General features: G+C 30.6%; 2 protein-coding genes across 4 annotated transcripts in view; both read left to right on the top strand.

The window, feature by feature from the left end:
* LOC113400289 (uncharacterized) overlaps nucleotides 1-24,745 on the top strand; it is a 215,511-nt gene continuing 190,766 nt past the window's right edge. For 2 of the 3 annotated variants that reach the window (XM_064217503.1, XM_064217504.1), the window contains exons 1-3: nucleotides 1-215; nucleotides 329-433; nucleotides 1,192-1,291. In XM_064217503.1, the coding sequence (XP_064073573.1) occupies nucleotides 69-215; nucleotides 329-433; nucleotides 1,192-1,290 (351 nt within the window). In that variant the 5' untranslated portion in view covers nucleotides 1-68 and the 3' untranslated portion in view covers nucleotide 1,291. Of the gene's footprint in view, nucleotides 216-328; nucleotides 434-1,191; nucleotides 1,544-24,745 lie in introns of those variants that run through there. The other variant, XM_026639812.2, reaches the window with a different exon arrangement.
* Nucleotides 2,083-24,745, top strand: part of LOC113400284 (uncharacterized) — a 39,063-nt gene continuing 16,400 nt past the window's right edge. The window contains exons 1-2 of the mRNA XM_026639804.2: nucleotides 2,083-2,278; nucleotides 6,288-6,752. Coding sequence (XP_026495589.1) covers nucleotides 6,600-6,752 — 153 coding nt within the window. The 5' untranslated portion in view covers nucleotides 2,083-2,278; nucleotides 6,288-6,599. The remainder of the gene's footprint in view (nucleotides 2,279-6,287; nucleotides 6,753-24,745) is intronic.

The following is a 24,745-nucleotide window of genomic DNA, read 5'->3' as shown; positions in this document are numbered from 1 at the left end:
TCAACTGTCATGTCATCTTACATCCACAATTAAATGACAATTGTTAAACATTTGGTTTTGAATATTTGATGGGATCATTAGCAAGCAAAGTTGTTCGATCACCGAAAATGGCAAATTCAGCAGAAATTCAACAATTTATTAAAGATGCAATATCAAAGGAAAAAGTTGTAGTTTTTTCTAAATCATATTGTCCATACTGTAAACTAGCTAAGGATGTAAGTATGAACGGTTAGGTTATATTTAATAAATTTACAGAAATATTAAGACATTTTATTATTTTAAATAAACTTGTAACTTAATATAGCTATTTCTTTTTATCATATTCCAGGTTTTCAGCAAGGTGAAGCAACCAATTACGGTTTATGAGCTCGATGAGAGAGATGATGGGTCATCTATTCAAGAGAATCTTGTACAAATTACTGGCTTTAGGACTGTAAGTGCTTAGTGATTCATTACTTTAAGCCTTAGTATATAACACATCCTTGAGTATATTAAACAATGCTCAATTCTAACAAATGTAATATAATATTGGAAAGTTCATTGTTATGTAAATAATATTTGATTTTAGGCGTTTAATTTACATCACATTTAGCTTAATAGGCAGCAAACTATTATAATATATCCAAAAAATAAATTCACAATCATTTATTATTTGAAAAGGGTCTTATATTATTTTAAATTAAGATTTATTTAAATCAATGAGTCATAATGCCGTTGTCGTTACTTTTAATTTCATTAACATTCACTTTTGTTTATATATGTTTAAATAGAACATATTTAATAATAAACTTATGACCAAAGCATAATATTAGACAAATACTTTTGGACATTATTTGTGTTTTTACTTTGATTTTTTCTTTTATTATTATTCTTGTTCGTTATAACAAGTACTTGTTATATATGAAAACTTGATTGAATTTTGCATTTTATTTTAACCATAATTTTTAAGAACAATTTTTTTGTTTCTGAAATTAAATAAATAAATTACTCAAAATCTATACAAACTTAGAGTTTATATATTTTAAATGTTTTATATAATAAAATACAATATTCATAAACATTGTGCAATTCTTATCATGATTCATTGAAAATATCAATCTTGTGGTTGAAAAATAGGGTCATTATCTATTTTCAGCTACAATCAAACATTATTACTTATATAATTAAATATGTATTATTTTTTTATTTCAGGTACCACAAGTATTTATTAACGGCACTTGTGTTGGAGGAGGGTCTGATGTAAAAAGCCTGTATGAATCGGGAAAGCTAGAGCCAATGCTTATTGGATAAACAAAAAAAAAGAAAAAGTATTGACAATAAAAATTGTATTGAAAATTATACATGATGTTTCTTCAACAAATTAATTTATTTAGACTTATTTGTTTTATATAATGACAAACATAAACATGTTTGTTATTGCTTGCTTAAATGATTCATAAATTCATTGTTAATAAATAATAATATAAAGAAAAAACGATTTATATTCCACTTGTTATTCTATATTTTTAATTTTACAATTTTTAAATAAATTATCTAAAAGTTCTTTTTTTTATTTTATTATGTAATTTAGTTTTTATGTGATTTCATACAAAATCAGTAATCAGTAATTATTAAACGAAACTTTAAATTAATGCATTCGATTTATATTTGAGAATAATATTTAAATCTTTAACAATTATGTAAATAATGCAAACTCATCTAGCATCTCCCCTTGACGGCCATGAGGGTTAAAATCGTCCCGAATTAATTCTGGAGATTTCTCCATAAATCCTTCAGAAGAAGTCGCCTGTCCCCTCCCTAAACGCTTTATTACGCACACGGGATGAAAACATCAGGCTCACTCAAGGCCACTACGCGCAGCCTGCCGACTGCCGAGGGGCCGCAGATACGCGCCGTACGCACTAGCTGCTATATCTCCTATGTCATTGATAAAAGCGTCCTTTTCGCGTAACGCAATAGAGAATCGAACTTATTGAGGTGTAATGCGTGCGAATGAGAAAGAAATAGCTACAGTTGTTACCCTCGACCCCAGCCCTAACCGCCCTAGCGACTACGCGCGCCAGCCGCTAGTCGGCGCTTGTGAGCCCGCCCTAACACAACATGCTTTAATATCTTATTTTGTATCAGACTTGTGTAAACAAACTGTTTTGTGTATGAAAGCATTTTTATAAATGTGCACAATAACTTGTTCAGTGTTTGAAATGTCTGTAACATTAACAAGCATTCCGAACCAACATGTATTATGGTTGAAAATTCGAGTGAAATGAAATAGCTTAAGGTAAGTACAACGCCGCTTTCTTACAACAAACATTGAGTTTTAATTGTATGACTTTTGCTTTAACTTAAAATGTATAAATAACAAAATAATTCTAAAAGTCTCAAATCACATTAGCGCAATAAAATAACAATATCATACATATTTGTGTTTATTATACAACTTTTTTAGATAATAAATTATAAATAGACTTACCAAAATCGAAGACATCGTTCTATCTACTCACTACCCTAACTCTAAATGAGAAATAGTATTTATTTAACATAGGTACTATTAATCAGGGCTCATTATTCCCTACGTATCTATTCGTTTAGTAGATCAAATTACAAATTATATAGCGTCTTAGCAGACGATTTAAATAACCAAGTAAATTCTAAACGATAGTTGCGTTTAACATGAAAATAAACACTCGTTCAATAACTTTCAACATAGTATCACATGTGTTACCAAATATAGTACCTATATTAAAGATAAGTTAATTTTGAATTTCATGCTCCCGGAAAATAAACAATTTAAAAAGAAGAACATTATTATAACATTACTTTTTTCTGTAAAACAAATTTAAGGTTATTTATTACTAAATGCTTTTTATTTAAACTTTTATATTTCACAAAATACATAATTCAAAAAAATATAAAAATATATGTGAAACAAGTATGTAGGAAAAAAGTTGGTAACCCTATGGGTTTTTTCGTATATAACTTATAAATACATACAAAATCTTATCCCAGTACTTAATATACTGATGAATACAGTTTTTTTTGAAAGTATAACAAGTCAAAATATTACATAGTATTAAGGGACAATGGTAAAAAAAGTAATTAAATGTTATTAATAACTGAACTAATTTCTACCAGCAAATTCCTTCCTCTTGATTTTTCCGGTACCTATAAAAATATTAGTGTATTACTCCCTAGCACATAACTATTAGTTATTATTAAGAGATAATAATTAATATATAAAACAAGGTTTTTGAGCCTTTCTAGAAATTAATTTACTGTATCGAGAATTATATCATCAATTCATGAACAACATATTTGTACACGGAACATTCCCTTGTCACGAAAAACAAAATCATTGTGACATAGCAACTTTTTTCCATCAACAAAGCGTAGCAATACATTCTATTTGTATTATAAAAGAAAAAATTACTATGCAGTTCGTGTATCGGTTCCTTCAGTCTAGAGTCAGGGGGCGTTTCGGCGGGAAAGGCAATGTAAGGTTAGGGGTTGCTACGGGCGATATAAGGCGGGCGCCAGCCAGACTTCAGTCAGAGCGCCTACAGCTCCCGTGAAGGCAACGTAGCGCTTAAATAGCACCGCGTATCTTGCTACGAGAAACTTTTTGTTTCGATGCCGTAGTGTAGTAGATTGTTATTTATAGTGAACAACTAAATATAGCAGAAGAGAATAGATTCCTTTGCTTTGTCTTTTGGTAAGAGAAGATAGATAAATGTTTTTTCACTTTTATTTTACGTAGACTTCTTGCATGATGTATCATTGTTCTTTGTAGGTAAATAGTTTTTATTTACATTAGAATATTATTATTTTAGTTTTTATACGTTTTAACGGATTATATGTACAAAAACAAAAAATATATATGTACATTCTTACTTACTTTATTTATTATAAGATTCGCATTTCTGAAGAAACACAGTTCACGCTTTCCTTAATTAGCAATATACTTAGAATATAGGTACAAAATCATTTGCTATAATGAAACAGAATTATATTAATTAAATATCATATAGTCATGGTCACATAATTCAGCTTCGATTTACATACTCAGGTTTTAATCAACCTTCTTTGTTTATTTTACGTTACACACCACATTTGTATAAATACATACTTCTATGAACGATATTTTTTTTTCCATCAGAAGATTAATCAATTTGACATGATCGTCATTTCGCGAGTCATATGAAATTGCGTTTTATCGAATCTCGGATAAATGGATATCTCCATTGGATGGATGAGATTACTTTAGCAATCAGCACCTAAATCATATATATATCTGATGAAACTTATAATGTTAAACTAGAAAAAAATTAGAATTATATTGAGAGCTTACTAAAAGATTTTAACACTACATTTAATTAGGCCTTATTTATTTAAAGGACAAAAATTGTTTCTCCTTAATCGACTTACATATGTTTCTTCAAAAGAAATCAAATATCACAACATAGATTTTGCCTTTCTTTTCTCTGAAATTGTTTAACACATAAACGGAAAGCTAATTTTTCTTTCTAGCCTCGGATTTCCATATCGTATAAGCTCGCATGTCGTTTTAGTTTGAAAAATACTTGATTTTTTTATAACATAAAGCGGTTTATACGTTGTTGACGCCGAGACGCGGCTCTTCGCAAAGAGGAAAAAAAACCTCACTTATTCTCTCGCATGTCAACAAACTTCGGCTCGGTAGACGTGTACTCGAGTGCCTATTTGTGTTCATTAGTAACGGTGAATTATGAAAGTCATTTTATGTCAGAGTTGGTACCCTTATTGTTCACCCGTCTGTAATGAATATACAATATATTTTTAATCAGGTTTATAGCATAAAATGCCTTAAAGGTATTTTGTTGACCATACCTGATACTTCGGGTTTATTGTATGAATATCGCAAAACAAAAGAGGCTCGAACCAGTGAACCGCATAATGCTATGAATTTATGAGAGGTCAAACAAAAAATATTGGAAAACATTAATATTATAGTATCCGTATAGTATATTCAACTGCTCAAACACTGAGCCCTGAAAAGTTATTTTTATAATAAGCTCGAAATTACAAGTTGGAAATAAAATGGTAATTCGCCGTTAATTTAAAGTTAGTCAATCAAGTACTCCAACAAGCCTTTGCGATATCCAAAGTATTCTGGAATTACAAAGTTTGATGGAAAAATGTATTAATTAAACGCCGCGAATATGTCTGAGAGAGGCTCATCAAAAATGTATAGAATTCGTATGATTTGCATAAAAGTCATTTTATTGCCTCGAAAGACAAACAGAATGAGATATTAGCTGGAATGAATCCAACGATGTGATGGAAACTGGCTAGTACCTGCCTCGCGCTCCGACCGTTTCTACTTGTTTTAGATATACTTAACAATTCAGTTGATAGTCATTATTCGGTTTTAACGGTTTCAATCCGCGTGAGAAGATTATTCAAGTACTATATTTGTATTAAGAATTAATTGCACAATTCTCGATCTTATTGGCTGGATAAGGTGTGATAACAATTTCTAAAACATGTATATAATATCTGCTAACATATACGTGTGTGATGGGATAACACTTGATTCCTTTTTTTAAGGTAGAAGAAGCAATATTGTTTTTTTAATTTCTCGTATGTAGATGCTGATGAAATAATGAGCTATTTGCCACTCCACGAGGGTCAAAATACTCCGCAAACAGTGAAACCTAAGATGTCAAATACCTTGTGATTGAAATTACAAAAACAACAGAAATACAAAAATGAGGTTTGACAGTAGAAAAAATAATAAGCGAATGGGATACCATACCTGAGATTGTGCAGGAATATCTGACCTGCACAAAGCTCTATCGCCGCTGATAGTCATATAATACAATTATTTTTAATATCTTGAGTGATAATTTTACTTTTTATACTTGAATAATAAAATAAGAATAAGCTTTTGAAATGTTATTAAAATTTTTGGCTGTCACATTTTTTTCTACCTTCATCCTAATTATATTTGTTAACCGTCTAAAGAAAATTGACGCGTTAAGAATTTTCGGAAATTATTCAATAAGCGCGTGATAATTATGTTGAGTAGCTTCGTGGCTGACAACCATTACTCATTAAATATTCATTAGTCTGCAATAAAAAATTCCTTCGCTTAGTGACACTCATCAATATCCATAAACAAAATTAAAAAAAGATTAATAGACTGGTCATGTTGATTTACTTCAATTAAGCATTCATAAATGATATTAATTAAGAATATTTTTATGTTTCTAGCTGTATTGTTAAAATCATGATATTTGTATTTGTTTCAGATGTTAAATCGGACGTGACAAAACTTTAAACATAAGATAGCTCACACAATTTTAGACTTAGCAAGGAATAGTACAAATCTACCGAACTTATCTACGTTAGGTTTAGACGGAAAATGTCTCCATAGGAGTTCCTAAAGGTAGGGATCGCAAGTGAAAGAGATTTTTTGCAAAGAGGCTATTTGGTATCATAAATAAGAGTGAGATAGCGTTATCGCCGCTTAGTTTTATAGAAGAAAACAATGCCAGAGGTTCTCGTAAAGCATCGATATCACGGTTGTGGGTGTTGCGTAGCGTAGGGGGTTGGTAGTGGTAATGTGTGAAGATAAGGAAGAGGCTCGCAGCGAGGCGGCGGCGGCGGTCACTCCGAAACGACTTTGTTGGCCGAAGCGACCCCCTGCCCCCCTGCCGGACACTAGAGGGCTTTGTTGCGCCAAACTACTTAGGAAAAATGGAAAGGCGAAAAAGGTGAGTTATTCTTTATTATGAGAAAACCAGACGAAAAATATAAGGTTAATATAAATTTAATAAGTTACTATAAGAGCAACGTTGCACGTGGAGAGATAATTTATTCAAGCTTGAAATATGTCTGAGATACATCTTTCAACCTAAGATCCTCCATATTTCAAGGTAGAGCGCTTCTAAGTCTTATAATCAAAGTTTCGAACTGAAATTCGGTCACGGCGGTTAACTAACCGTACTTAAGGAATTGACTTCACTGTCTAGCTATCTTATAAACTTGGCATAGGTATTTAGAAATTAAATAAATACCTGTATAAGTATAGTTTATTGTTTGAAGTTTTGTGTTCAGGCAAGACAGACATATCCAACATTATTAAGAAGTTGTGATTTGAATTGCGAAAGATAATAAAGTGTATGTACGTACATTGTGTTAAATATCATAACTAGTAGGGCAAATAAGTTTCAGCGAAATCGCTAACTTTTCATCAAATTAGTTTCCGCTGACATCGCGTGCGCTTTCAAGTTTGATTAACCGCCTTGAGGCAAACAAATGAATGAGCGCCATCGCCAGCGTCAGTAATGAGTCGTGTTGCTTATAAATATATTTGAATGGTTTAAATATGAAACTAAATAAACAAAGCAAAAGTTCTCTCTTTTTTTTCGATTTAGTCACAAAATAACGATTTAGTCATAAATATAAAACTATTGGAAACGATAATAAAATCTTACAGTAAAATACATTTTTAAAAATAGGCTTTTATTTCGCAGCCATTGCGAAGTATAAAATTCAATATTTAGTATACCTACAAACTGTCTTGTCACCAGCACCAAAGTATAAGCAAAACTTCAAATGCAAAAATTGAGTGAAGTGGTCGCTAAAATATAAAAATACATATATTATATATACATAGAAATTGGTAGTTGAAATTAAATGACTTGTATGTGTCATACAAAAGAAAACCTAATTAAAATTGAAGTCTTCATCTGCAGAGTAATTTACAAAAATAAATTCAATTTAAGGCGGCAAAAATGTGTATCTGGTATCTGAATGTCAATTTAGACAGTCTGGAATAAATTGAATTCAGTAAGATGGATTGAAAAAAAAAAATTCTTTGAATCAAACGGCATCTCCTAGTGGTTGCACTGTTTTGCAATTCTAAATTCACCAAAGAGATTTCAATCTACCTAATGTGTCTGAGATATGTCGGGTCTACACTTAGGTTATATCTATCCGAGGAATTCGAAATGCATTAGATTTCGTGTCGATTTGTATTTCAAATATGATCGATTTTATTACTTCTGGTACGATTTCAAAATTTAAAAGTAGATTTCAATTCCTTTTGAGGAAAAATAGGTTTATTTTTAACATTTTTCACTAACGATAACATACATCCTCTCTTTCAAAGCAGCTGCATAATTCGTAGTAAATTATAAAAATATTATAATCTCAATCAAAATTTTTCGATGTTTTATAATACATTGGCTATGAAAGCGGACACAAGGAACTTCAGTCCAGAGGGTGCCAGGAGGTCTGGGTCATTTTATATTCTTTCCAAAGTACGACGTTCAGCCTTTTCAGAAGTCCTTTATCTATATGATGGTTATGATATAGATCATCTGATACTGACGACGAGAGTCTGAGATGATGTAGATTGTGACAATGCAGGAGTGTAATATATGAGCACTATATAAGAACATAATAAATTCAAACGATTTTAATTATTTTAATAAATTAATGCATTTTAAATAAATATAAAATCTTTTCTAAGAACAATCTGTGCCTTTTTAAGTTGAATTAAGAAAACATTGATTAAACTGGTACAATGGCCAGAGGAATCAAGACAAAAGATTGATCAAATAATGATCTCTATTGTGGTTCTTTTTACAAAAGCTAAAAGTACGAATATTAATAAAATAAATTTAAACCATTTGACGACCTAGTGTATAAAAACTAGGGTAATGCTTGTCTTCGTAACTTCGTTATAAAGAAAGGAAACGCAAAACCATATCTTAGTTTTTGAAGAGCGACTGGTTGCTGCACAACGACACGGATTTACTCATCTGCAATGTTCCATTAGTGACTTACAACACGTGGTTAAGGGACGCGTTAATGGAATTTTTAAATAAAAACAAAGTGTTTCAATTATAAAATTCCCTTGATTAAAAATATTTTACATGTACGTAAGTATCGTCGATACCATGCTCCTGAGTCACGTATTAATATTTTTCTCCCATAAAATTTTATACATATTACAATAAAATAAAATGGTCCAACGATATACGGGTCCGTACGTTATTATAATCGAGGTTCGAATTTGCCTTGAAGCGATAATAGTAACCACCTAGTACAAATTTTGTAGTTTGGGATTTGAGTATATAATATTTAAAATGCATTGTAATTATTTGTGAATGTAAAAATAAAAAAAAACATTATCGTTCTGAAAAAGAAAAAGAAATAAGACATCGTACCGAAGGCTGACAAAAATCTCATTCTCAAAATGAATCTTGTGTTGTGTTTATTTTAACGAAGTATTCGGGACATTTCTGTACTTTTAAATATATATACAGTTAAAGTGAAATGTTTTAAATAATTATTATGTAATGTTTTTTAATAAATTAATAGTCATTATAATTATAACAATATTGTTACAAATATCACAAAAATAGAGAAAACATAGTTGATAATTTTACAGTTCAATCTTTCCTTTATTTAATTACATCTAATTAGATTTAAATAAATAGTGACTGCATAACTATTTATTTAATTATAAGTATATTTTTATCTTGGTTAATTGAAATAAAAGCAAGGAAAACCCTGCACTCAGTTACCTTTTGTTCTTCCCCCATACGATTTCAAAGACTAAGCTACTTTAAAATAAAAAACGACTTGTTTTTTTTATTAAAGCTAACCTTTACTTTAGCCTTTTTAAAGGGCTTAATTTATCCCAATTATGCTCTTGTGAGGAAAGTATATTACCATTAACGTCACCCTAATTTTCCGTTTCAAGTGTCGGCTTAACCTTTGAGGGATTTTTAAGTTTACTTAGATGAAAACAGTTATACATTCCACTTGCTATTTTGATCGATTTCAAGCCAGGATAATTATGTTAATGAAATAAATAGAAACTTACTTTGTTTCTTAAAATATACTTACATAATGTACCTTAAATACGAATAGCTTTGTATCTTTCTTGATTTTATTTTAAATTTCCCCCTAATTTTGAAGCAGCACAATACATTTAATTTAAATTCGTCTCCATAAAATCACATAATTTCAGTAGGCATTCAGAATACGCCGTTTGTTAATGAAGCTTTGCATAATAATGGATACTAGGAATTTGATTAGCTTTCTCAAAAAGTGCCGAACTTCTAATTTTAAATTAAAAGTATTTGAAATCCTTTATTATAGCTGATTGATCACGTTTTATTCAAATGTTTTTTTTTGCTTTCTCGAGACTACGAATGAAAGGAGTCTTTATATTCAATTAAATTTCAAGCTTGGAGTTCAAGAGTATTCTTGTTTACAAATGTCATTAGATCGTTCTTTATACTAACGAGTGGAGATATTTATGAATCATGAATAATATTAAATAAAATAAAATAATATAAAATATTTTACTGAGTAATAATCAAACAAATGTGAAATCTCACAGTCGCTCAAATCAAATCTCTCTCTCACATAAAATATCCGTGAGCGAGGATCACTAGCTTATATTGCCTTATATACACATATATAAACTATTAGCATACTTTTCACTTGAACTAAATTCAACCTTCATATAACATTTCAGTGATGGAATAAAGTAAATCTCGTGTAAGTAACAACATTAACATAATCGTGAGATTAGATAGAGAACCTTTTTGACGCCAGTTTTTAGTTCATGTAAATATTCGCGAGAACCCTTAGAAATACGTGTATTTTGACTTGTAAGGTAAAAGATAAGCTCGTGTAAAAGGGTGACCATGAACGTGTATTTAATAAAATTAACAAGATTATTTAAAATATGTTTTTTATAGAAGGCATTTTATCGCGTTTAAATATACTATTACTTTTCTACAATTTGCTTCAATTTCGAACATAATTTTTGTTAAAACTTTTATGAATATAGGTATGTACGTGTTTCTAACATATTTTCTTTTGTCTTATTTGTTTATGATAATGTTGAAACGCATTAATATCTGCCAAAAAAATATATAAATATAGTTTGAAAAGAGATAATGAGGATACTGAGCTGTTCAGTTTTTGCCTATTTATATAAAAGTTATACATGTTATAAATAACTTATGAGAATGCACGCAAGACAAGTTTGATATAGTTAACAGTATTACAACAATGTTATTTTATGTTCGATGGTAGCGGCACCGAGTAATCAATGTAAAAAGTAATCATCACTGTTACATCACTTATAATATTGTATTATGAAGTCCCAACATGTACCTATACTTTGTCTGTAAAGTATTAACCTCATAGATACAAGCTCGGTACTTACCTCTCTTGCCAGCCAGTAAATTCCGAGGAAAACAGGAGCGGTGAGAGCAATAATTTACTTCCCTGAGTGGTGTTCGAACGATCCGCTCGCTTATCCATCGTCTGGAGTCTGAACGGTGTTAATTCGTTTGGTTCTTTATGGAAACCGTACGATATAGATTTCACGCGGTAGAAGTTCAATCGCGATAGAGCCTTCCATGGGTGGTAAATTCATGTCTTTATAACAGAACGGTGTAGCGTCGAATACATTTCTATATTGTCAGAGTTACTTACTTAAGCATCACATCTGTACTTAAAAATATATTATTATTACAATATTTAATAACTTTATTGTTTGTGTTTAAATAAAACATAAAACCAAAATATATGTTACTCTTCGTAACGAGTTTGTACATCGAATAACTTTTTATACAAAAGCAGAATAAAAATATAATTTAATAACCGATTACAAAAATAAAGCCGCATTTGGTAGCGATTCGTAATATTGTATGTAGACTTTAAAAAAAAAAACGGTAAAATACTATTTTTATCGAAATTACATACATTAATATATACAAATATTATATCATTATTCTATATGAAAATAAACCAACTCCGCGCTTTTTATCATCGTTATATTGTATAAAATTATTTGCTTTATTTATCGTGGTTTTTAAACTTTATCTTATATAACCAGCGAAGATCTGCTGATGTTCAGTAAAAATATAAAATAACCCAAAAATTTATAAATGTAAAATGTAAAAAAACGCACGGGCAACTGTGAGCCCGTGGATGTTGTATTTTAAATTAAAAAAAAAAAAAAACATTATCTTATAATTTAATAATTAATAATGTAAAACAGAGTTCCTACTAGGACGATTGTACAACTAATAACATCACTAATAATATTATACATAGACATACCATGTATATGTAGATAGAGGAATACTTAATATTTTTATGTTCTGATTTGAAGGATGAGTGAGACGGTATAAGTACAGACACAAGGGACATAACATCTTAGTCTCCAAAGTTATTCTTATAGTGCCACTAGACCTTGAGTGATGACCACTTACCATCAGGTGGCCCATTTGCCCGTTCCTACCTATTTTATAATTAAAAGTCCAAATTGCTAAGGCAGTTTATGTATGAATCTTCAGAACGAGGTTGCAATACTGGTATTCTCTGGCCGCTGGCTTATATGATAAAATAAGTATATGTAAATTTTGTTTCTCATTACCCAATTATTTTGCTGGATACATTCTCGTATTTTTTTAATGTGAAACATTTCATCTTTTCATTTTCAGCCAGCAAATTAACAATCCGTTATTACTCTGAAATTATAGCGAGGATAAATGTATTTTTAAAATTTCATTTATTAACAGGTCTGAATTCAAAAATGTTTCTTTTCATATTTCATAATGATACAAAATTATAAAACAGCTTTTGGGGCTAAGTGTAAAGGAAAAGCACTTAATTTAGTTTAAAGTTAAAACGAAGTATCTATTTTTAAAATATAATCATTTAAATTGTCAAATAAAAAATCTACTCGTACTACTAAGTAATACATTACATTTGTAAAATGAATATAAATTTGTAAAAAAAATAGTTAATTTGGAACTGAAAAGTTATGCTAAAGTGGATATTTCTATTCAAACCAGTGAACAATTTTACGATTCTTCTGTTCGGTAGGAAATTTTGTTATGTGCGAAGTTTCAGCGTTTCGTGGACGTCTTTAAATGCATCGATTGGTTCGTGGTGCAAGTTCTCACATGAAACTTATCCTCTAACTTCTTTCTTATGAACTTTCCGAACGCATCAGTTGCAATGTCGTGTCTTTTTTAAAAAAGAATAGAAAATCAGTATTAAAAATTGAATTTATTAGTTCTACTAGCTTACAAGATATATATTTTTTATTATATATTGCATATGAGAGTTAAAATAAAAATTTTGCGATTTATAATTGTCACACTAAGACAAATCATTATACATACTCATTTGTTAGACAATGAGTATTCATGTAATTTTTATTGTTATAGCCAAACACATTGCTCAAATAAATTAATAAAAGTTCAACCTTTTTATTCCTTGCATTTCTTAGACATGAAGAATGTAATAAATTCTTATAAAGGAAACGCGAAGTAAGAAGTGCAATATCGAAGCCGGTATGTTTGTTCCAATAAGCATTCTCATGTGACATACAAGAATGGATATGGTTACACGATCCAATATATATATTATTTAATTGATTTAATATTACTAATTACAAGTCACAAGTAAGTAATCTATACATATAATGAAATTGGAGTGTCTGTTTGTAATATTAAAATAACCCATTTTTACTAAATGCATATGTATGTATACACAGTACATATACTAAAATATTTTTTTTACAATTTTTGTCTGTCTGTCTGTTTGTTACGGCTTATCTCTGGAACGGCTGAACCTATTTTGACGGGACTTTCACTGGCAGATACCGGATGTAATAAGGAGTAACTAAGGCTACTTTTATTTTAGAATAATATATAGAATAAAAATAAAATCACGCTACAATATCCAAATAACTTAAATTCAAACAACGCGCACGAAGTCGCGTGCACAGCTAGTTAAACAATATAACTAAAAATACATTACAGGTTTACTAAAAAAAACATTATTTACTTAATGTTTTATTCAATAACGACCTCTGACCCTTCACAAGGATGAACCTGTGCTTCATCTTCAATGCTGAATTTATTAAAATACTCATCTGAAATTAATATATGAGATTCGTGTAGACTAAATGTTTTCCTATCTGTTGTAAATCTCTGGAAAAATATTTGATACTCTTTTTATACAAAATAAAGCGTTAATTACGCTTTATTTTTAAATCATAATAAAATATATTTCTTATAAATATCATATAAAACAGTTCTTATTATACATATAAAAGCGTGTAAACAGATAAAAGTGATTTATTCTATAACGCTTTGAAGATTTCACCTTCACACCCACTTGGGGACGTCCCAGACACGGGTGGTAAGACTCTTTCCCGAAATTGAAATCACTGGCGGGTACGTGACTCTAAAACCGATCGGCGTACAAGCAAAGCTCAAAATAATATTTACCTCGGCTTACCTCTTGGTTGATTTCTCCTTAGATTGCCTTTTGTATTCGAAATCGAGCAACAATAGCGATTGTTTCGTTATTACACGTCGCTATCATTTAAATTATTATAAAACAAAACGTATCTGATATTAACTTTTATTGTTTTCGAACATCTTAATCGTTTACTAACTTTCTGTGTTATATATTTTTTCTATGTCGTATTAATATAATGTTTCTATTTTCTTCTGTAACTTCTAGTACAATAATAAACGCTTGGGCACTGCACGAGTTTGTAATGCAACATGCATTTAAACAATAAGCCTCTTGGGCCCTTACGTTCGTATTGTCCCCTAATGTTTACTCAGTAGAGACGTTTCTACTGTATAAAGAACTACAGTTTGCATACTTCTTTGTTTTGTTCAAATCACTAATGAATCTGTTGATAATAAATAATAATTAGTAAAGTAATCAAAAAATATTTTATATCAAAAGCATTTTAATTACAGAATAACTATTAATATACACAAATAAATACTCTCTATAGAGTTGCTATAATAAACGTATAGTTTAGGTAATTATATAATTAACTTTTAATTTCCCCAGAGTTTGGAATGGGTTTAGATTGAAAATTTCCCTTAAATTATCATCAAACTAATGACATTGTATAAACTACCGCATATCGATGATAATTTTACTAAAACGTGCTTTACGAATTTCGCCCAAGCTCAATGTCACATCGAGTGCCGCCATTATCCCATCGAACATCAGTAGGTGCCGAGCAAACAAATCGATGACACTCCTCTGGAGTGTTAACATATACTTATACATATTACCAAATACAATATCATACTGCTAATCAAAATTACACCATCGCTTGATATTTATTTAAGCATATATTATTCGTTATGTTTCTGCAATAACATAATAATAAAAACTATTCTATGTAAGACTGGAAGTTCTCTTAGTTTAATATCTAAAACTTTATAATGCTTACAAGTTTCAACGTGACGTAGGAAAATTTGTAAATTAATGTTAAAAATGAACCTCATTATCTTTTATAACTCATTATAGCACATGAGACTGCCGCTCTATATTCCCTAGGTGAAGTGAAATTAATATTGCTTTACTTTTATCCGGTTTAAGCCAACCATTAAAGAGAAACTTACTAAATGGATAGTGAGAATTTTCTCAACAAATTTCTGGCGAGTATTTTTCAGATTAGTGTTATACATGCCCATGCCAATGTACAATATAAAACAGCGTACGAGTTTTGTCTGTTGATAAGATCATAATTCATTATAATATATTAAGCGGTTGTTTCGAAATAGAATAAAATGTGTGTAGGTATACTGAAATAACTCTACTAGAGGTTCGTAATTAGGCTGTTGTGTTATTGAAAATATATTTACTTATATTCAGTTTTTTTTGTTACAGTATTTTTGATTCTGCAAATGTCGCTTAAAGCTTAAGTCATATATGCAAATTTAACAGTATATATTATTGATGATTTTTTGTATACATATTGTATATACAGCTTCAATTATTAGCTACCAGTGGCTGAGAGAATTAAATAAGAAGAGATCTTCGTTTCGTTATGAAGAAACTTTTCGTTTAAAATAATTGTATATTATTAATATGCGTATTATAATTATTTCATGAGCTCAAGATATATTAACTATAAGTATTGAATATACATATGTAACAAGAGAGATATATCAATTTATTTTTAATATTAACGAAATATAATAATATTACACCTTAGTTACAATTTTATTATATAGAAGTAGTAACGGTATAATGCTTTTAGTATTTTCATCAGAAACCGGTAAATCCGTTTATACTATCGTATACAGTGACTGTTGTGATGAAAAACACTATTGATAGATTACTCTAGAGTAATTTATATTTTCAAGAAAAAGTGCAATGGTTTTTGTATTTTTTATCTAAACTACTACACAATAACATCTTATTTATCCAGTTACGCAATACTTGCGAAAAAGTAAATGTATATATAAAATATTCCAATGGCTGGTGTAAAGCAAGGCAAACCTTTGGTTTCCATATTCCATGCAACTTGTTAATAGCACTGCTACGATATAGCAGACTATGCACTATATAGCACTATATATGCACTACAAATAGTTCTTGATTTATCATCTTTAATAATTATGCAAGATAAACGATATCCACTTTAATTTAACACCCAGAGTTCTGATAACAACTTTGTCGACATTCAAAATATCATTTTTTTACGAAGCTCAATTATTTGTCTTTACTCCTTCCATTAGAATCGGCTTTATAGAGAAATATCCTCGTTATAATAAATTTATAGAATTACAATTGAATTTATAACCAAGTCAACCTGTTGACTAATCTGCTAAGTCAATAAATCCTTGCAATATAACTCAAAGCATATTTATGTTTGATTAGTATTTGTTATTTTTCATGCAATCCTGCGTCACATAAAAATCTACATTACCAGCCGATAATAACTTTACTTTTTATAAGTCCTGTTATACAAAAGCGCTTTGAGGGACTCTTTAAATAAAATTAATTAGGATTAGATTTATTCACATTGAATTTATATATGTATTATTTACTTAGAATGTTTTGTATATAGCTTTGATACAGAACGTTCTAATAAAATAATATATACAGTGCGATACCCGTTTCAGTAAAGAGAAATCGAAACGAGTAGTCGAGTGATTGTGCTCTTTCTCCCAAGTTCATTAATTTCTACCGCAACTGAAATAGAGAAGACTTGACAAAGCATTAATTAATTCAACGGTAAGCTGCGGATCCATCGGAATAATGGCTGGGACTTGCATTCTACTCTTTATTACTATCGATCGCTACACATTTTGTCTACACGATTTCTAACAATACGACATGACCCTTCTTTCTATTTATATAATGTAGGAGTTATTCGTATTGATAAAGTTTGACATCTTTTGTATAGCGAAATAGAAGTTGTTATTTAGTTTTCATTTATTGTTTCTTTTCCATGTGGAAAATTGACTACTAGTTGATTACGTCTTAACTAAAGGTCAGTTAAAACAGGCATGAATAGGACAAAGGAAAATTGTTACTAATGTTTCATATTAATAATCGTAAACTATGTCTGCAAAATTGAAAATGTCAATAGCACTATAAAAAGTTATAATCCATTCCAAGAGTACTTTTTCTCATCAGTAGAGGAACTTCTAAGCTTCTAAAAAGATTAAAAATCGTACTTTCACGCGGCTTTTGAACGTCAAGTCCGGTTGGAAAAGTTTGAAAGTTATTCAACAAACGGAATGTTGAAATAATTTTCTCGCGTTACTTCGTGTAGTGTGAACATGCTTACTGTTTCCTTATTTTGCATTCAGGCGTAGTACAGGGAAAGTGTTTTTCATTGTCCCTGCCGCTTCCCGTCGCTTGATAGACGTAGGGTGCTTTTTGTAACCGCGGCCTCCATGGTTCACTCGTTCACTGAGCCTTGCGATTCTATTTGGTTTCTCTTTTTGCATACCCATTGTGATCCCGCAAATGTTGTACGTTGACGGACAACTTCTAAAAAAATGTTATTGTTAGCTAACTTGGAAGTCATCAAAGTGTTTTTGCACAAATTGAATAAAAACCCCAAAATTTCATCGTTGTATGTCGTACGGACTTATTCGCAATGTTGTATATTTTTCGACGAACTATGCTTGTGGCTTTGTTCGCTGAGCTTTGGGGGATTATTTGGTTTGATTTATACTTAGCATATAGCGGGTGTCTAACGAAATGACATGATCTTTACAGTTGATACGCCAAAACTTAACACACGTAACCACTTCTTTGTTTAGTACAAGAACGGTCATTAAAAGCGTGTCAAATTTCTTATATAGTAATACATTATACTATAGCCTCTCCGACACGCCCTGCATTCTCTGGTAAAAGTTTTATATATATTGGTTAAGTATATACTTAGAACACTCAGCTATTTGTTATTCAGGTAAATACTTCGATTAAACATTTAAATTTGTTAATAGTTTGCTTTGATTATAATCAGGAACCGTCTCATAAACTTTTACATATAAAGCTGAAGAATGTGTTTACTTGTTTGTTTGAATGCACTTATCTCAGGAGTTAGCCCACTTATTGAGTTTAAAGTCTATATATATTTTACAACGAACTTGCTTTTTGGTAGTAGAGTTATTGGATAAATATAACAGACAAGTTTGATCAAACCCTACCAAATAAATATGGGTAATAAATATATACAATATACACACGAGTTATCCTTCTTAGAACACAATATCATTTAACCTCACGTGGGGATTTGTAAAAAAATTGACTTCTATTATGTTAATTATATCCTTGAGATTTCATGGGTGACGCAAGTATTGCTAGACATATAAAAATATTAACAATTATTCTGTAATATTTTTAATGTGATTTAGTTAACAGTTAAATCCAGAGATACCGGAGTTTTAGATTTATGTCTGCACCTATCTTACTAAAAACTTGTACGCCCCTACTTGCATCCATGATCGATACTTATGAATAATGAATACATATTTTAAAATTTTACCGCAAATACGATGCAACTTTAGACAATAGAAAAGGGAATTGAATTCTATAAGCAACTTTTGCATAGAATTACAGGTCGCTTTGTTCTCTGTAAATATAGCCTTAAAGTATATTTTAGCAGTATTTCATCGACAAGAGGTTGCTCAATCGAGACGGCAAGCGCTGAATACATTGTCTTCGAATTTTTCTCCAGCCTATAAAACTCAAGGACTTACAATTCAGCCCACGTGACGACCGCTAATGAAAGACTCACTTAAGTAACTGCGCTGGCGAAGAGAATTAACAACTTCGAAATACAATTCAGTCCTTAAACGAAGTTCATTTTGACGTCGGTAAAGTGAGAAAACTTCGACAATCTTTTTTTTTATAGGAAACGATGTAAAGTTTTGCGCCCTTTTAAAGACATACCTCTCCTCAAATGGCTACGTTACGGTAATTTTTTGCTATAGGGCTACAAGTTCGAAGAGCTCGCAGAGTTTTTAAAAGTCGGAAACTTAACCTAGGCTCGCATGAGGTAGAATATTATACATTTTCATTTCCACGAGTCGTTAAACAAATAACATTAAGTAATTTGTGCGGCAAGGGCTGCTGTGAGGCTTATCTGCGAGGCAATTAAGAAAAAACCTCGGAGGCAGTTTTTTTCAGTGACTCGCGGTCGCCGACGGCTGATTACTAATTCCGCGACAAAGAACCCTATTACATGGTCCCTGCTATATTACTAATAGAAACATTGTTCTCTACGAATGAAATATAAATTAAATTTTGTAAAAATGTGGATTAGGTTTACCCTTTCTTCAACTTGGTCTATATTATTTATATTACTGTGAACTTATATTACATTATGTAGTTTTCATATCTGGTAACGATATAATGAATTGGATAAATCATATATGCACACATATATCTAGCAAAACAAGGTCAATATTTATCACTACTAGTTTATGATTGTTTATAAATTGTTTGTTTTTATAATTTTCTTTGAAACCTATAATCATTTTATTAAATTATTAGAGCTCTAACAGGCACGTTGAAATTATTCAGCTAAATTAAAAAGATAAAATTGTAATATATGTAATTTCATTTGAAGGTAAATGTTTCAGTGTCGTAGTATCTTATCATGTCACAGTGCTCTGTGTGTTGGCTGTGAGGCGGCATTACTTTATGTCTTTAAGCAAACATACGTATTCAACAGTTACTACACTAACATATACACTATATTATCCTACCATTATATATGTTGAAATGGGAGTTGGATGACATATTTGTGCAACCTTTAGGCTTATGAGCAGTAGTTATATATATTATTATAAAATGTGATTTGATGTTTCAAATGTTAAGGAAAACGATTATAAAAATAAAACAACGAAACGGGTTTATTAAAAACTCAATATATAACAGAACAATTATTAATTTAATATCTTAAAATTTCATAAGAACTTAATACTTTGGGATATAATAAGCTTGCTTCGCTAGAATTAAATTTAAAAAAAGCGAAGATCACCGAAAGGAATTCAAAAATAATAAAAGTCGATCGGTTATAGTCTCATACCGACACGTTTTCACGTGATTGACGCACGTAGAAAATATATATATATACTATATAGATAGAGGTGTATACTGCATAACTGTACAGCATAAGCTACACATACATTTATAGAGGAGACCGCAAGCCTACCAATTTAAATTGACTTAAAACAAATTTCATCAGTCGTAAAATAAATAGCCGAATTAATCCACATTATTCAATATCACTGAACGTGAACAGCGATGGAAATTTCGAATAATAATCTCAATTTGATTCCATGTGAATTTTGTTCCAAAACAAATATCTGGTAAACATGTTTGTCCCTCTTCTTATAAGTCGCTGCCTTGAATATAAATTGTTATGCAATTCGATTGAGTAAAGGTAGAACAGTTCTGCCTTCGTAATAAAACATCTTTATGAGAAAACGTACATACTGTAACCGTTGTTTCTTCAAGTTTTGTAAATGTTCTGTACTGTAAATGTTGTAAACGAAGTTTTTGTTCTCTTTTAACATTGGAAAAATATTATTTTTAAATATTCTTCTTCCGGAAAGATAAATTTCACAAAAACAAGCAAGAAAAAGCATGAATGCCTGATTAAAGGTAACCACCAAATAAATTATATTTTTATATTACTCACTTTAAAATATTATAAAACTACCTTTAGTTTTTTTACCAACAAGCTTTGCAAACTTTTAAAATACGAATAATTATATTAATTTAATATATATGCAAATTAAATACATTTCACAGAGAAAACAAAATAGTTTAAAGCTACTGAAAGCTTTACAGTCTTGTGTTTGTTAATGTATCACTTCGACTATGAAATTGTCAAAATGGTTGAAAATATTTTTTTACTCCTAATTTACATTCAGGAAGGAAAAAAGGCGCGATCGACTAAATCGAATTCCCATCGTTTCTTTACTTCGAAGGCGGAAATGTCAGCGTGTATACACCATTTTTGTGAAAATCCTCTTTCTCTCAATAAAAAAGCATTTTTACTAGACTAGACTTAAATAAATAACATAACATAAACAGCTTGTAAATTTCCCACTGCTGGGCTAAGGCCTCCTCTCCCTCTGAGGAGAAGATATGGAGCATATTCCACCACGCTGCTCCAATGCGGGTTGGTGGAATACACATGTGGCAGAATTTCGTTGAAATTAGACACATGCAGGTTTCCTCACGATGTTTTCCTTCACCGCCGAGCACGAGATGAATTATAAACACAAATTAAGCACATGAAAATTCAGTGGTGCCTGCCTGGGTTTGAACCCGAAATCATCGGTTAAGAACGCGTGCAGCGTTCTAACCACTGGGCCATCTCGGCTCTTAGACTAGACTTATATTATGTTTTCTTTAAACATATTGCAAGCAGGTCAAATTTGTTTAAAGCAAATTAAATTTTTAAATAAGATTAAATTATATATTTTAGTTGTTCAATATAGAACTCGAAACTAGACGTAATAGAAGTCTATTGTGATATGTCAGAAAGTAATCTGCGACATTGACTACCATAATAACAGTTATAATACCGCTATTATTGATAGCGGTGGCCGGGAGTCTGTTTTCAACAATATGTCGATCTTCAAATATCAATCTTATTTTTACAGAAAATCTTTTCTTTATTTAGTATTCTAGTTTATATTGTATAATAATAAAATTAATTGAAATAATATGTTTTTTTATTTGTTCTAGAGTACCATACAAGAGTAAGAAAATTTTAAATTTTAGTTGAAAAATTACGAGAAAATTAATCGATACTGTTGATATAGAATAAGAAGATTTTTTGCCAACAGTCATTGAATCAAATTATCTTTTGTCACACACATGTTGGTTTTAACAAATATTTTAATGTAGCAATGTATTGTCGTTGTGCCTGCAAAGTCGTGTCATATCGTCGACGTTCGTCTCAATTTGTAACTGATTTTTTACTGACTATTAACTTAGTACCATCGAGCTGATAAAAAAAAGTGGACAGTGGAACTATTTAGCGTCTTCCATTGAATACCACAAGTACACTCATTTGCATTCATTTAACGAATAGGGGAAGTACGGACAAAATGACAGGGTGTTTTGTTTTTTAGTAATATTTATTTATTTAATGGTATTATAATCAGTCTCAATCGTTTTTAGTCATCTTAGGTTTTTTTGACTATCAGTAACACAGTCTTTTAATTAAGTAGGAACTATAATAAAATATATATTAAGAAAAAATGTAACTTATCACAAAAACCATGTTGTCCATATAGTACGGACAAAATGACATATGTATAAGGTAAGGACATAATGACATACTAATTTTTAGGAACACAGTTCACAAATAAATCATTTGGTCTACATTGGAACATCAGCACATGACGCATAAGCCCAAAGGAAACAAGACATATATCGTAACCATCTTTCGCCGGGCTTAGAACGGGAAAAGAGGTCATTGCAATAAATGCAAGCGCAGTTACTATGGTCGTCTTCTGTTTCGTATAAGAAATCTTCGCTTCCTGAGCTATCATTTATCAGAATGGTTGTACGCTGCCTCGATGCTCGCAATCACTTTTCTGATGGTAGAGCGTTTTTGGAAACAGGAATATTTATTTCATAATCATCAAAAAAAAAAAAATTTAAAAATATTTTGACCTGTCTTTTCTTTTCTACCGGTGGATGCTTTCGTCTGTTTTTAGCAATAATTTCTTGTATATTTGGTGTAGAAGTTAAAAGCCAATCACCTTTAACACGTTTGAATTTTCGTTTTCCTTGGCCTCGAATGAACTGCCTCTATGGTGCTGGCGAAATAGTAGAAACTGGATATGCCAGTAACTGCTTTAATGGACTAGGTCTCACACCGTCGTCGTACGCTACTCCAGCTACCTTAAATGTATTAGACTCCTATATTACATGTCACCTAAACAAAACAATACCTATGTGCTAATTATCAGAAACTCTACGGACTCTACGGACATGGTATGTCATTTTGTCCAAATGTAAACAAAAACGAATAAATGATCATACTTCCATCAAACAACTAATGATTGCAATAAAGTTAATCGAAATCATGGAGTACTGGCATAGTTTATTGATTTTAATAGAAATAATTACAAATAACAACAAATAACTTACCAGAAAATAGGAGAAAACCATCTGTAAAATAAACTTTTTAAGGCGCGAAACACGTTTGAATTGATAACTGCGACGAGATTGTAACAATGGCACTCAAAATCTCGCAGGATTTTAAATCTGGCTGCCGTCACGTGATACAGTAGCGGAGACGTAACTAAAACCCGCCAATTGTGTCCGCCAAATGTCATTTTGTCCATACATGTCATTTTGTCCGTACTTCCCTTACAACACAATACTATAAAACCAATGTTTTTATTTTATTTTATTTACTTAAGATCTTTTAACTAAAAAATATATTCGTAGTATTAGAATTCTCCGTAACAAAAAAAAAAATTCTATGCCGACAATGAGTGATTTTGCTCATTTTGGTTCATGCCGCTGCCCCATCTGGATTCCATTTCTTTGTATTACGATTCATTCTCTGTTTTCCGTTTCTTTTATCTGAAATTGAAAATAAGAACAGCACAATGTTACTACATTTTACTAACAAGAAGAAGTAAGCAAATGACTTTCTTTGATCTGTTTTTCAAATTATATTGGAAAATAATTTTAGAATTATTTTTCTTTTAAAAATACAATAAACTATAAGTGGTACCTTAACTTTTGATATTGTCTAGTACAACAACCAAAAAATACAAAAAAAAAACTTAAAGTACTGTTAACTTATATTAGATGAAAAAAATGGTGATAAAGGTTTTTATATAAATGAACATGGATGTCAATCAATTAAATTAAACCAATTTTCAGTGATATAAAGTAAAGTAACTATTGTCTGTCTGATTGGTCAAAACAAACGCAAAATAATTTATTTAAAAAAAAAAGATTTTATAATTTGTTGTTGTAATAGATACCATGTATAATAAATATATACACATGCATTAGGGATATTGGTAAAAAGTAGGACGCCAGAACGGTTCGATGGAAGTACAGGAAAAAAATAGACGAAGATTGGACTCGGTAGCGTTATTTGGGCTCTCCAAAAACTACAAACACGTGCTGATTGTGATGACGGATGGGTGATACATCACTGATATTAGCAATGGCTCCAAATACTGGATGTGTTAAGTAAAAAAGGCGAATTTGGGAATAGTAGGAGGGGAAGATCGATAAAAGGGTAGACGATAAATGAAAGAATGGATGGATTAAAAAAAACGTATTTAAAACATATGGACACACTGTTACCATTACCGGTTCGGGGTCAATAATCTTTAATATTATTTTGACAACGAGAGGTTGGTAGTGTGACATAATT

This window comes from Vanessa tameamea, chromosome 17 (genome assembly GCF_037043105.1).
Source record: "Vanessa tameamea isolate UH-Manoa-2023 chromosome 17, ilVanTame1 primary haplotype, whole genome shotgun sequence".
NCBI lineage: Eukaryota > Metazoa > Arthropoda > Insecta > Lepidoptera > Nymphalidae > Vanessa > Vanessa tameamea.
This window is presented reverse-complemented; position numbering and strand designations above follow the sequence as displayed.